At 41.2% G+C, this 13676-nt stretch overlaps 2 protein-coding genes across 3 annotated transcripts in view; one reads left to right on the top strand and one right to left on the bottom strand.

Moving 5' to 3' along the window:
• The window catches only part of LOC139536292 (replication termination factor 2-like), a 59549-nt gene that overhangs the window by 20126 nt on the left and 25747 nt on the right, over positions 1–13676 (bottom strand). The gene's annotated exons all lie outside the window — the stretch shown is intronic.
• On the top strand, positions 2301–12380 carry LOC139536291 (beta-1,3-galactosyl-O-glycosyl-glycoprotein beta-1,6-N-acetylglucosaminyltransferase 7-like). The gene is made up of 4 exons (XM_071336700.1): positions 2301–2669; positions 9102–10095; positions 10827–10922; positions 11123–12380. Exons 2-4 carry the CDS (start codon positions 9129–9131, stop codon positions 11359–11361), a joined length of 1302 nt encoding a protein of 433 aa, XP_071192801.1. The 5' UTR covers positions 2301–2669; positions 9102–9128; the 3' UTR covers positions 11362–12380.

The following is a 13676-nucleotide window of genomic DNA, read 5'->3' as shown; positions in this document are numbered from 1 at the left end:
CCAAAGCCAATTCTTCCTTTGGCCGCCTCTCCTTCCAGTTCTCTGCTGCCAATGACTGGAACGAACTGCAAAAATCACTGAAGCTGGAGACTCATATCTCCCTCACTAGCTTTAAGCAACAGCTGTCAGAGCAGCTCACATATCACTGCACCTGTAGATAGCCCATCGGTAAATAGCCCATCCAACTACCTCATCCCCATACTGTATTTATTTATTTATCTTGCTCCTTTGCACCCCAGTATCCCTACTTGTACATTCATCTTCTGCACATCTACCATTTCAGTGTTTAATTGCTATATTGTAATTACTTCACCACCATGGCCTATTTATTGCCTTAACTCCCATCTTACCTCATTTGCACACAATGTATATAGACTTTCCCCCCAACTGTATTATTGACTGTATGTTTGTTTATTTCATGTGTAACGTTGTGTTGTTGTATGTGTCGAACTGCTTTGCTTTATCTTGGCCAGGTCGCAGTTGTAAATGAGAACTAGTTCTCAACTAGCCTACCTGGTTAAATAAAGGTGAAATAAATTAAATAAAAAATAAATATAGCTGCAACCAACTGAAGTGATTTTATACAGTATGGAAGCAAATAGGGCTGTGAGGGTCATGGAATTTTGGATGACGGTAATTGGCCAGCCTAGCCACAGAAAAAGACAGGAACCTTCCCGCTAGACATGATTGGCTGAGATAATGGATGGGCTGGACATGCCGAGAGATTCGTTTGGATTGGTCTGACGTGTAGCGTGCTTCTGTCTATAACATGAGCTGCTCAGTATGTGTAGATCATTTTTGTAACTGTGGCTTTTTAAAAAGATATCATGGAGAACTGCAAAAGTGTTGCTACTGCTCTCAACATTATTGCTGCCCTGAATTTAGCTGGCGCTATTGACAAAGATCAGTGGGAAAAATGTGTGATTGACTGACTACTTTCTGGAGGACGATCATGCCATGCTGACTTTCTCTGGTTCAGAAAATGAATTAGACGGTGAGGAAATCCCGGATTTAGGTAAACAAAATAAAAAATAACATTGAACCAGACATTGTAGTCTTCTGGTGACAGCGATGGGGAAGAAATGTCACAGAAGTTGACCAAGTTTTGAAATCACTGCAATGCCCGGTAGAAGCAGAGTATGATGGCTAAGCAGATTGATAAAGTTGATAAAGTTCTGGCATTTGATTGCAAATGCGGAGGGAGTCGAAAAGAGAACAAAGATGGCTGTTGTATAAAACACCTGTCTTTCAGGATTATATCTTCAAACTAAGGGCAACCATGGCATCCGTGACAGAGAGGGAGAAGCGTTCATCCATGTATGCGAACATAGTTATCTAATACTGCCTGTGTACCAGTGCTGGTGTAGGTCTTGGTAAGCATGTTTCCATTATATTTCCATGATTCCAACAGTTCACATATTAACTAGACCTATATTTTTTGCCCAAATGCTGCATGGACCAGTGTGGAAATGATAATAAAAGTGCAGATTTTTTTTTTTTCATTGAACCTTTATTTAACTGGCAAGTCAGTTAAGAACAAATTCTTATTTACAATGACGGCCTACCCAAACCCGGACGACTCTGGGCCAATTGTACGCCACCCTATGGGACTCCTTATCACGATTTTTCCATAAAAACAAAACACTGACCTATGTGGATCACTACTGAATGTTTAATTCATTAATAAAACGAGAGGTTAGACACATGCAGACTAATAACGTCACACTCAGCCAAAGGAAGACAAAAGGCAACCAGCAGGGGGGACCTATTGTGTCCTGGTGGCAGCTCAATGTGACCTCTGAACATGTGGCCCTGTTAACACAACGATGGCTAATCTCAGTCGCTGATCAGGCAGCAAACAAACCTTGGCTGGGGCTGTCGTCGCTGCTGGCCTCCCTCTACTCAGTAATAAACAAACCACAGGCAGCATAACCACCAGAGAGGTCTCAAAGAAAATAAACACAGACAGATAGAAACAGAGACAGAAAGGCAAACAGAGGCAAGGAAATGATACTCCATGCTGTGACTGCTGCACATCTGAAAACGGAAGAAAGGAGATTGGGGTGGCTTTGTTTTTTTAGTTTTTTTATCAGAAATAGGTAAATGAAAGGGAGGGAGATGAGGAGAGAGAAAAAAGAAAGAGAAAAAGAGAGAAAGAGAGAGATGGGGTGAGAGGATGAGAGAGCGAGAAAGAGAGAGGAAGAGAGAAAAAGGGAAGTCATGAGTAGTTTGAATGGGGGAGGAGACTGTTGGTTGCCGGTGCTTGTGTATGAGTGTGTGTGTGTGTGTGTGTGCCAAATGAGAGAGAAGCCGCCTGTTACCAGGCAGGGCCGGCCAATGTCTCAGGGGAAATGCAGAGGGAGTGCCTTAAAAAACAGACGCGAGGGCAAGATATGACAGACGCAGACGCACACACAAAACAAAAAAAACTGTGAAACACGCGGAGCACAGCGACCTTGCGAGCCACGTGCTGCCCAGAAACAACTACAACAAAAGCAGCGCGCAGTAACAGCTTCAGCTCCACCCGCCCATCGCTTGCCGACCAATGGTTCCAGCTCCCTGTGTACCTGGCTTGACTCCCTGCTGGTTCTGGCTCGCCATGTTTTGGTCAGGGGCTTAATGTTTAAGATCTTCTTCAGCAAAAGGACCCGGGCTCAACTGCAATTAAGGTAACTGGTTAGCCTTAGCCTGAGGCTCTTTCTCTGTGTGTGTGTTTCATTAACTCTTGGAGGTGATGAAAGATTGTATTTATCGAAATGGTGGTGGTAACACACATTGCCCCGATGAGCTTTTAATTAGAAACACCTAAGAGTGTTTGAATATTGGGTTCATTAACTGGTGATAAAAATAAACGTATGTCTCCATGAGAACTAGCAGTGTTTAGTCTAATAATGGCAACAGGTGGTGGTAAAGTCAGCTCTTTTTGGCAATCATGACTTCCTATACTGATCTATAGTGACCTACCGGATAAACGGCTCTATAGTAACATACTGATCTATACTGATCTATAGTAACATACTGATCTATAGTAACATACTGATCTATAGTGACCTACCGGATAAACGGCTCTATAGTAACATACTGATCTATAGTAATATACTGATCTATAGTAACATACTGATCTATACTGATCTATAGTAATATACTGATCTATAGTAACATACTGATCTATACTGATCTATAGTAACATGCTGATCTATAGTAACATACTGATCTATACTGATCTATAGTAACATACTGATCTATAGTAACATACTGATCTATACTGATCTATAGTAACATACTGATCTATAGTAACATACTGATCTATAGTAAGATACTGATCTATACTGATCTATAGTAACATACTGATCTATACTGATCTATAGTAACATACTGATCTATAGTAACATACTGATCTATAGTAACATACTGATCTATACTGATCTATAGTAACATACTGATCTATACTGATCTATAGTAACATACTGATCTATAGTAACATAATGATCTATACTGATCTATAGTAACATACTGATCTATACTGATCTATAGTAACATACTGATCTATAGGAACATACTGATCTATACTGATCTATAGTAACATACTGATCTATACTGATCTATAGTAACATACTGATCTATAGTAACATACTGATCTATACTGATATATAGTAACATACTGATCTATAGTAACATACTGATCTATACTGATCTATAGTAACATACTGATCTATACTGATCTATAGGAACATACTGATCTATACTGATCTATAGTAGCATACTGATCTATACTGATCTATAGTAACATACTGATCTATAGTAACATACTGATCTATAGTAACATACTGATCTATACTGATATATAGTAACATACTGATCTATAGTAACATACTGATCTATAGTAACATACTGATCTATACTGATCTATAGTAACATACTGATCTATAGTAACATACTGATCTATAGTAACATACTGATCTATACTGATATATAGTAACATACTGATCTATAGTAACATACTGATCTATACTGATATATAGTAACATACTGATATATAGCAACATACTGGATGAACTATAGATCAGTTAATGCAATATGTTCCTATAGATCAGTTTATCCAGCATGTCAGTACAGACCAGTACGTCAGTTACATACTGGATAAATTGCATTCTACACAATGTTTTGAGTTGTCGAAATTAAACAACTCCAGTCGACGATTTAACTTCCAGTTAAAACGTTTCCTATTAACTGTTACTGCAACAATGAATCAATGGCAGTTAAAACGTTTGTCATAAGCAAACAAGACAGCTACTCTACTTCACGAGTCAGTATGCCTAGACAGCTTTCTCTGTCTGTTGACGTAGTTACTGCAGAGATCAAATTTGTTTGTTCTTTTCCTAATGTCACAATGGCCTGTGTCCTTTCTGTGGGAGACCCTTGTGATCTCATTACACTCTCACACGTTTCCATAACAAGCCCGATGTCCAAATCACTGCGTCGGGTTGCCACCGATTACAGGGTTTCAGCAAGTCTCAGGTGAATACGTCTCTCTAGTGTGCTGTTAGGCGACTCTAGAGGGTGTTAAAGAGCAAAACGTCTCCCTTTTCTAGACGATTCTTATTGACTCTCGGTGAACGAAGCAAAGCAGTGTAGCTCACTTCTTAGGGAGATAATTCATCTGTTAGCAGGAGCAACTGGTAGACCGACGTGATGATTAAGCTGTGTCCACTTATTATTGAAAATGTTTAATGAATGAAGGTATTGACGGCCATGTGCTTCTATTTAGAGAAGGGATATTGTATTTAGGAGCTAGTCAGTGTTTCCGCTGCAGTCATTTACATATGGCGTGGCTCCACGGCAAAATCATTGCTAGATCCTCCCAAAAAAATGTAATATGAAGAAGAAGAAAAAAAACACTTTGAAAATGCTAGAACAGTCAGCATTTACTTTTCTTCTGCAAACAAAACAAGTAATGAATATAAAAATCCGACTATCCCATAGTAGAATAGTTCATCTAGTTACAGTCCCTTCAGAAACTATTCACACCCCTCGACATTTTCCACATTCTGTTGTGTTACAGCCTGAATTTAAAATGTATAAACATTTTGTGACACTGGCCTACACACAATACCCCATAATGTCAAAGTGGAATTACAAAATAATTAATTATAATTATATATAGTGAGCATTTGTCCATTGCCAAGATAATCCATCCACCTGACAGGAGTGGAATATCAAGAAGCTGATTAAACAGCATGATCATTACACAGGTGCACCTTGTGCTGGGGAAAATAAAAGGCCACTCTAAAATGTGCAGTTTTGTCACACAACACAATGCCACAGATGTCTGAAGTTTTGAGGGAGCGTGCAATTGGCATGCTGACTGCAGGAATGTCCACCAGAGCTGTTGCCAGAGAATTTAACTTACATTTCTCTACCATAAGCCTATCATTTTAGAGAATTTGGCAGTACGTTCAAACGGCCTCACAACCGCAGACTATGTGTAACCACGTCAGCCCAGGACTTCCACATTCGGCTTCTTCACCTGCGGGATCTGGATAGCTTATGAAACTGTGGGTTTGCACAACCAAATTTCTGCACAAACTGTCAGAAACCGTCTCAGGGATGCTCACCTTCGTTGGCCACTGGCACGCTGGAGAAGTGTGCTCTTCACGGATGAATCCCAGTTTCAACTGTACCGGGCAGATGGCAGATAGCGTGTATGGTGTCGAGTGGGCAAGCGGAGTGCCCAATGGTGGCGGTGGGGTTATGGTATGAGCAGGCATAAGCAACGAACACAATTGCATTTTATCAATGGCAATTCGAATGTACAGAGATACCCTGACGAGATCCTGAGGCCCATTGTCATGTCATTCATCCGCCGCCACACCTCATGTTGCAGCATGATAATGTACAGCCCCATGTATCTGTACACAATTCCTGGAAGCTGAAAATGTCCTAGTTATGTCATGGCCTGCATGCTCAATGTCACCCATTCAGCATGTTTGGGATGCTCTGGATCAACGTGTACGACAGCGTATTCCAGTTCCCGACAATATCCAGCAACTTTGCACAGCCATTGAAGAGGAGTGGGACAACATTCCACAGACCACAATCAACAGCCTGATCAACTCTATAGGAAGATGTGTCATGCTGCATGAGGCAAATGGTGATCACACAGGATACCGACTGGTTTTCTTCTCCACGTCCCTACCATTTTTTCTAAGGTATCTGGGACCAACATATGCCTATATGTATTCCCAGTCATGTGAAATCCATAGATTAGGGCCTAATTTATTTATTTTAAATTGACTGATTTCCTCATATGAAACTGCAACTCGGTATAAATCGTAGAAATTTTGGCATGTTGCGTTTATTTTTGTCTAGTCTAAAAATGAAATATTGAAATGTCGTGAGTCAATAAGTATTCAATCCCTTTCATGGGAGTAAAAATGTGCTTAACAAGTCATATAAAAAGTTGCATGGACTCACTCTGTGCAATAATAGTGTTAAACATCCTTTTTTTTATGACTACCTCATCTCTGTACCCCACACAAACAATTATCTGTAAGGTCTCTGTCGAGCAGTGATTTTCAAATACAACCACAAAGACCAGGGAGGTTTTTTTAATGTCTCGCATTGAAGATCCCCCATTGGTAGACAAAAAATAATTATAAAAGAAGTAGACATTGAATATCCCTTTGAGCATGGTGAAGTTATTAATTATACTTTGAATGGTTTATCAATACACCCAGTCACTACAAAGATACAGGCGTCCTTCCTAACTCAGTTGCCTCAAGAGGAAGGAAACCGTTCAACGATTTCACCATGAGGCCAATGGTGACTTTTAAACAGTTACAGAGTTGAATGGCTGTGATAGGAGAAAACTGAGGATGGATCACCAGCATTGTAGTTACTCCACAATACTAACCTAAATTACTCAGTGAAAAGAAGGAAGCCTGTACAGAATACAAATACTCCAAAACATGCATCCTGTTTGCAATAAGGCACTAATGTAAAACTGCAAAAAATATGGAAATGACATTCACTTTATGTCCTGAATACAAAGCATTATGTTTGGGGCATATCCAACAACACGTCACTGAGTAACCTGGTGCAGTCTGCTTTCCAACAGACACTGGGAGACAAATTCACCTTTCAAATTTCACAATGTTCCAGAGTGGTACAGTTTTGACTTAAATTGTCTTGAAAATCTATGGCAAGACTTGAAAATGGCTGTCTAGCAATGATCAACAACCAACTTGACAGATTTTGAAGTTTTTTAAAGAATAATGTGCAAATATTGAGACTTACCCAGAAAGACTCATAGCTGTAATCGCTGCCAAAGGTGATTCTAACATCTATTAACTCAGGGTTGTGAATACTTATGTAAATTAGAAATTTCTGTATTTAATTTTCATTTAACATGAAAAAATGTCTAAAAACATTTTCACTTTTTCATTATGGGATATTGTGTGTAGATGGGTGAAAAGAAAAATCGATTTAATCAATTTTGAATTCAGGCTGTAACACAACAAAATGTGGAATAAGTAAAGGGGTATGAATACTTTCTTGAAGGCACTGTACCTAGTCGGCTTTTTGTTGTGTGTTCTATACAAGATAACTATTCCTCTACAGGTGCATTCATGTGCCATAGGGAGGGAAACATGCATTCTGACAAGCAGTCAATGCACAAGTTTTGCAATCGCGGGGAAAACAGCAGTTCTGATGGCCATTGTTAAAAATAGGGGGATCCTAGTTTTCCATTCCTACTTTATTTATTTCTCAACGCCTAAATATACAGAGCCATGGTTAAGCATGTTACCGCTCCACAATTTGCTATGAGTGCATAGAGGAGAGTGGGGCTAGAGGTAACAAGGCTCAATTGCAGGGTAACTTGGTGTAAAACACCACCCCACCTAAAAATATGTTTATGTGAGAAGTAGAGTTACCCCGGGTAGCAGTTTACCAAGTTACCCTAAAAGGTGGTGCTACATTACATTCACTGTGTTTATGTATGTTTTTTGGGACATAAAATTCATCAATAGGATGCTAACTAGTTAAAAGATCACATTTGGTATCTAGAAAATGATTAGCCAAACAGGGTACAGTGGGTAAATGCAGATAGGCAACCCCATGCTTTAGCCTATTTATTTATTGCCAAAATACTGCATCAGTTGGGCAACAGGTGATAATGCTCATTGCTAAAAGCATACCTGATAATATGGAACATGCATTTGCTATATGCATGCTCCAATATGTAAAAAATAATTTAAACAAATAATTTTGCCAATATGGTGTCAACATAATTTAAACAAAAATCATTTTGGACTAGAATGTCCTTTTAAAAAGTAACCAGAACTGAGCTTCTCGGTCCTTCTTCATACATATTATTTTTTAATGTTTTATTTAACCAGGAAGAAATACCTCTTTTGCAATGTAGACCTGACCAAGAAAGCAGCAGCAGTCAATACAACATTAAAACATTTCGACATACAATACAAACACGTCATTAAGAGTGGATTAGGCCTACAGGAAACACTTACACACCTCTTCAACAGAATTTTGGGCCAGAGTTTTAAACTCACTAAGGAGCACTAGTACATTTATGTGAAACGTAGTTTGCAGACTGTTCCATGCCTCTGTTGCACAAAAGGAAAAGGCAATCTTGCCTCACTTGGTAACGGCCCTGGGGACCTGGGAAGCAATTACCTAGTAGACCGCGTCTGGTAACTGCTAGTGGTAAAGGAGAGCAAGCCACCTGTACTGCTTAGTGATTCATTTCTTCAACTTCCTGAGCCAGGTTCCTAAGTCCATCTAGCTGCACTGGCTATGTATTTCTCTCTACACACTTGTTTCATGAGTCATCTGTTATTATCGGACTACAACGAGCTCCATAGAAAGCTGCTCTTTCTTGCTGTATGCTGGATCATTAAACACCTCTAGAACCCCAAACTAAGCAGCAACAAGGAAACAAAACGGAGTCTCAGATTGTACAACATTGCTAAGAATAATTTAGGTTCTTCTGTATGGAAGGGTCAGAGTCTTAGAGACTTGTAATGTCTCGAGTCGGGCTTTGTTGTTTCAAAGCACAGCCTAACCTTGGTCTTTTGTTGCAGGTGGTGTCCGTCCGGTGCTGGACTATTATGCTCCAGCTGGAAGGCACCAAGTGCAGTTTCCTGTTCTGCCTGGGGATCTGCATGTTCATCTGCTCTGTGATCTACCTGAGTACCAAGGCCCCTACAGATCCCCAGGCTCAGCACGGGCCCTTGGGCTGCAGGCCCTTCTCCCAGTACTGCCAAGCCTTCCTCCCCAGCACTGAGGGATCTCCAGCATGGCAACACCGCGACTGCCAGGTGGAGAGCTATCTTCTGGGTATGGGGGGTGGAGGTGGGGACCTGGACTGCTCCCGCCTGGTGAGGGAGCTCCACTTCATCACCAGCCCACTGAGTCGTGAGGAGGAAGACTACCCTCTGGCCTTCATCCTTACCGTCCACAAGGAGCTGGAGCTGCTTGTGCGCCTGCTAAGGGCCATCTACGCACCCCAGAATGTCTACTGTATCCATGTGGACGTCAAGGCTCCGCAGGAGTACAGGGAAGCCGTGGAAAGCCTGGTGGGCTGCTTCCCCAACGTGTTCCTGGCCAGCCGCAGCGAGATGGTGACCTACGCCGGCTTCTCGCGGCTACAGGCTGACATCAACTGTATGGGGGACCTGGCGGCATCTCCGGTGCCCTGGAGGAAGGTGGTCAACCTGTGCGGCCAGGACTTCCCCGTCAAGAGCAACCTGGAGCTGGTGCGCTACATGCAGAGCAAGGAGTGGAGGGACAGGAACATGACCCCGGGCATCAAGCAGCCGGCGTCCATGAGGCACCGGACTCAGCTGAGGTACAGGGAGATCAGGGGCTCCCACGTGGCCCCCAAGCGAGGTGCACCAAAGAAGGGTGCTCCACCCCATGGGGTGCAGATTTACTTTGGAACAGCCTACTACGCGCTAACAAGGACATTTGTGGAGTTTGTACTGAGAAGTCAGGTGTCCAGGGACTTGCTGGAGTGGTCCAAAGACACATTCAGCCCAGATGAGCACTACTGGGTGACACTCAATCACATCAAAGGTAAAGGCCAGGCTTTAGAACCGCTCATAAAAAGCTACTTTGTAATACAGTGGCCAATAGAAGTTAATCTCCACAACACAATTGGTACTGAGCTTATGGCAATATATAGGGACATTTAGAACTGTTACATCCGTGAGGAAAACAGATGAGACTTCTACAACCCTAGACCTTTCCATATGCTCAACCTTTCCAATTTGAAATGCATTCCAAAAACAAACACCTAGGAGATGAAAAAGCTATGCGAAGTCAATAAATCCTGGCGGCCCAGTACCTGTGAGTTCATGTAATTTCATGAAAGGAAAACACATTTATTTGGGATGTTCACTGTTCAAAGATTACCTTTAGCCATTATAAAGCTTGAAACTTAAAGGAATGGGTTCAACATCCTCACATTGTTTCAAGTACAGTAGGCCAGCCTAGCTCAATCAATTTTATAAAGCCATTTTTACATGAGCAGTTGTCACAAAGTGCTTTACAGATACTCAGCCTAAATCCCCAAAGAGCAAGTAATGCAAATGCACAGTGGCTAGGAAAAACTCCCTAGAAGGACTTAAAATTAAGTTTGGGGGAATTCATTCATACTGTAGGCTCTGATTTATTTGCAGCTTGCTTTATCTACAGTATATGAGTAGATCAGTGTCCCATGAATCATTGATGACAATCAAAAGGCTATGAATAATGAAATGTGAGAATGAGATGTAATCTGTTTTGGATCGGTTATCTGCTCCTAGAAGCGCCAGGAAGTCATGTAGACGGAGGATGGAGCGGCGAGATCCGGGCGATAAAATGGAGGGACCAAGAGGGGACGGAACACAATGGATGCAAAGGTACAACAACTCCTGATCCCAGTCATTGTCAGTTTACAGTCTTGACCTCACTTGTCTAGGGCATGTTTTGCTCTTTGGTTCCAGATTAGATTAGCCTTCTGATTAGGAAGTAAACAGTTTACACAACAGCAGTTGATAGATTTTGACACTGATCTGATCTCATCTTGATGGCCTTTCTGCTGCTGCTCGTCTTTTCGCAGGTCGTTATGTCAGGGACATCTGCATCTACGGTCTGGAGGATTTGCAGTGGATCATCAACAGAAACAGCATGTTTGCCAACAAGTTTGAGAGCAAGACCTTCCCAGATGCTTTGGACTGCCTGGAGCAGTGGCACAGGGAAAAGGTCCTGCAGCAAGCCACGGTTCCCATTCAGTCATGGTGGCAACTTGCCACGCAAGGCAACAAAACCGGTCTTTTCAACGCCACAGTGGGACTTTGACGAGGCCGTGGGGTTCCTCCTGACCGGAATGTACATCTCCAATAGACTTGTTGGTTACTGTATCGCTTTAGAGGGCTGTACTAAAGTGTGCTGCTAGGGTGTGCTGCTTGGTGCGTTAAGCCAAAATCTTGAGAATGTCACTGCATGGATACGTAATTAAAAGCTGAATTCCTCTCCAATCGTAGGAAACCGAATGCGAGGTGACCAGAGAAGACTTGTTATTGACATATCTCGGTTGTCCTGAAACGCTTTGTGATAAAAATAGACTTGGTGTATCACTAAAGCCGCATGCCTGCCAGTCGAAATAGTTTCTGCATATATTATGACAACATTGTGAACATTTTGTTAGTTTTTTCAGCTGTTTGAGCACACAACATTTTTTATTGAGACAAATCAAAGTTCAGTAGCCGAAGTCTACGCCCGTTCATCAGTGATTGGTCTACAGTACTACTCCTACTAGGAGTGGGAATAGGGCTGGGCGATATGGACAAAATATCATATTACAATATTTTTTACGGTATTTTATGTTTTTAATAAAAGTTCTAAATATGCCTTATGAGTAGTTCTAGGATGGCAACACATTTCAGTGGGGGTTCTCTCTATTTATACCACGTATCAAACTCATTCCACGGAGGGCCGAGTGTCTGTTGGTTTTTGCTCCTCCCTTGTACTTGATTGAGGAATTAAGGTCACTGATTAGTAAAGACCTCCCCTCATCTGGTTGTCTAGGTCTTAATTGAAAGGAAAAGACTAAAAACCCTTATTTATACGGTTCTATCCAACTCCAAACAATAATAATTTTCAGCATTTTCATACATTTCGGCAGGTAGCCTAGTGGTTGGAGCATTTGGCCAGTAACCAAACGGTTGCTAGATCGAGTCCCCGAGCTGACAAGGTAAAAATCTGTCGTTCTGCCCCTGAACAAGGCAGTTAACCCACTGTTCGTAGGCCGTCATTGTAAATAAGAATTTGTTCTTAACTGACTTGCCTAGTTAAATAAAGGTTAAATTAAATAAAAATATTCTTGCACTTTTATTATAATTTCCACACTGGTCCATGCAGCATTTGGGCAAATAAATATAGGCCTAGTTAATATGTGAAAGGTTGGAATCATGGAAATATAATGGAAACATGCTTAAAAAGACCGACAAAAGCACAGGGAGTATTAGATAACTATGTTGTACATTTAGCAAGCTAGCTAGCCAGCTAACTAGTAATTAGCATTAGCGATTAAGAAAAGACAAACAGACAGATAGTTGTTTGCAGATAGTAAGACACACAAAACTAATAATGTATAGAACGCTTGTGGAAAGCAACATGTCACCAACATTTGAACATCCAGAGTGAACAGCAAGAAAATGCTTGTGGTCGAGCAACTGCTCTCTCCTTGAGTGACAGTAGGCAGGCAGGGTTTGGTGTGGTTAGCAACATGCAGCAGCAGGAGGAGAGGGAGAGAGAGGACTCAAGTAGCAAACAGAGTAAACTATAAAAAACCAACATTATATGCGCCAGAGTTTGGTATCACATTTAACAAACCAAACATTGAAATACTGTCATAGAAGGTAAAGTATCAATCCGTGCATCAATACTGGAACTGTAAATAGGGTTTTTTTCCCTTGAGAAATACTGCACCAAACATCTTAGATGTAAAATTGCATGACTAAGACAACCTCTGCAAAAATGTCAACATTTATTACAGATTTCATGATTAATCTTACATTAATTTGGGATATTTTGAGGAAGTGTACTGGCTATGTTGTTGCTAGGGTGGCTTAAGAGGGACAAATATTCATTTTTGTAATATTGCCACTTTGTTTCTAGACGAGTTCTGCTTGGAGCAAACCAAACCTCGAACTATGTATGCGGACACCTTAAGGGGCACATTGGTTGAGAGGATGACGCAACCATAATCAGTAAGGAATTCATAAGTCCTGCACCGCTGCACCACACAAGGCCCTTCAGAGACATGTGGTGCACTTTGACAACAGACCCAAATAGGTCACTGTACCAAAGGGATTCAGTAAACTTTACAGGCGAGACCAATACACAACTCTCTGAACATGGCGGCTTAGATGTCTGGCAACAACTTGAATATTTATTGCCATTTCAAAAACTAAAATAAATAGATGTTTTTTGTTACACTGGATTACATGTTAAGAACAATCTATTTAAAGTAAACTATTATATTTGTCCTTGTGTTCTGGATTATTGTCCTGCTTAAAAAAGGTGAATGTCTCCCAGTGTCTGTTGGAAAGCAGACTGAATCAAGTTTTCCTCTAGGATTTTGCCTGTGCTTAGCTCTATTCTGTTTCTTC

This window comes from Salvelinus alpinus, chromosome 12 (assembly GCF_045679555.1).
Source record: "Salvelinus alpinus chromosome 12, SLU_Salpinus.1, whole genome shotgun sequence".
NCBI classification, from domain to species: Eukaryota; Metazoa; Chordata; class Actinopteri; order Salmoniformes; family Salmonidae; genus Salvelinus; species Salvelinus alpinus.
The sequence above is the reverse complement of the archived record's forward strand: the minus strand, read 5'-3'. Positions and strand labels throughout refer to the sequence as shown.

Bases quoted from the DNA above. Each gene is read 5' to 3' on its own strand.
- LOC139536291 (XM_071336700.1), top strand. From the start codon at position 9,129: ATGCTCCAGCTGGAAGGCACCAAGTGCAGTTTCCTGTTCTGCCTGGGG. The intron at 10,096-10,826 runs GTAAAGGCCAGG...ATCTGCTCCTAG, and splicing joins GACACTCAATCACATCAAAG to AAGCGCCAGGAAGTCATGTA. The intron at 10,923-11,122 runs GTACAACAACTC...GTCTTTTCGCAG, and splicing joins GGAACACAATGGATGCAAAG to GTCGTTATGTCAGGGACATC.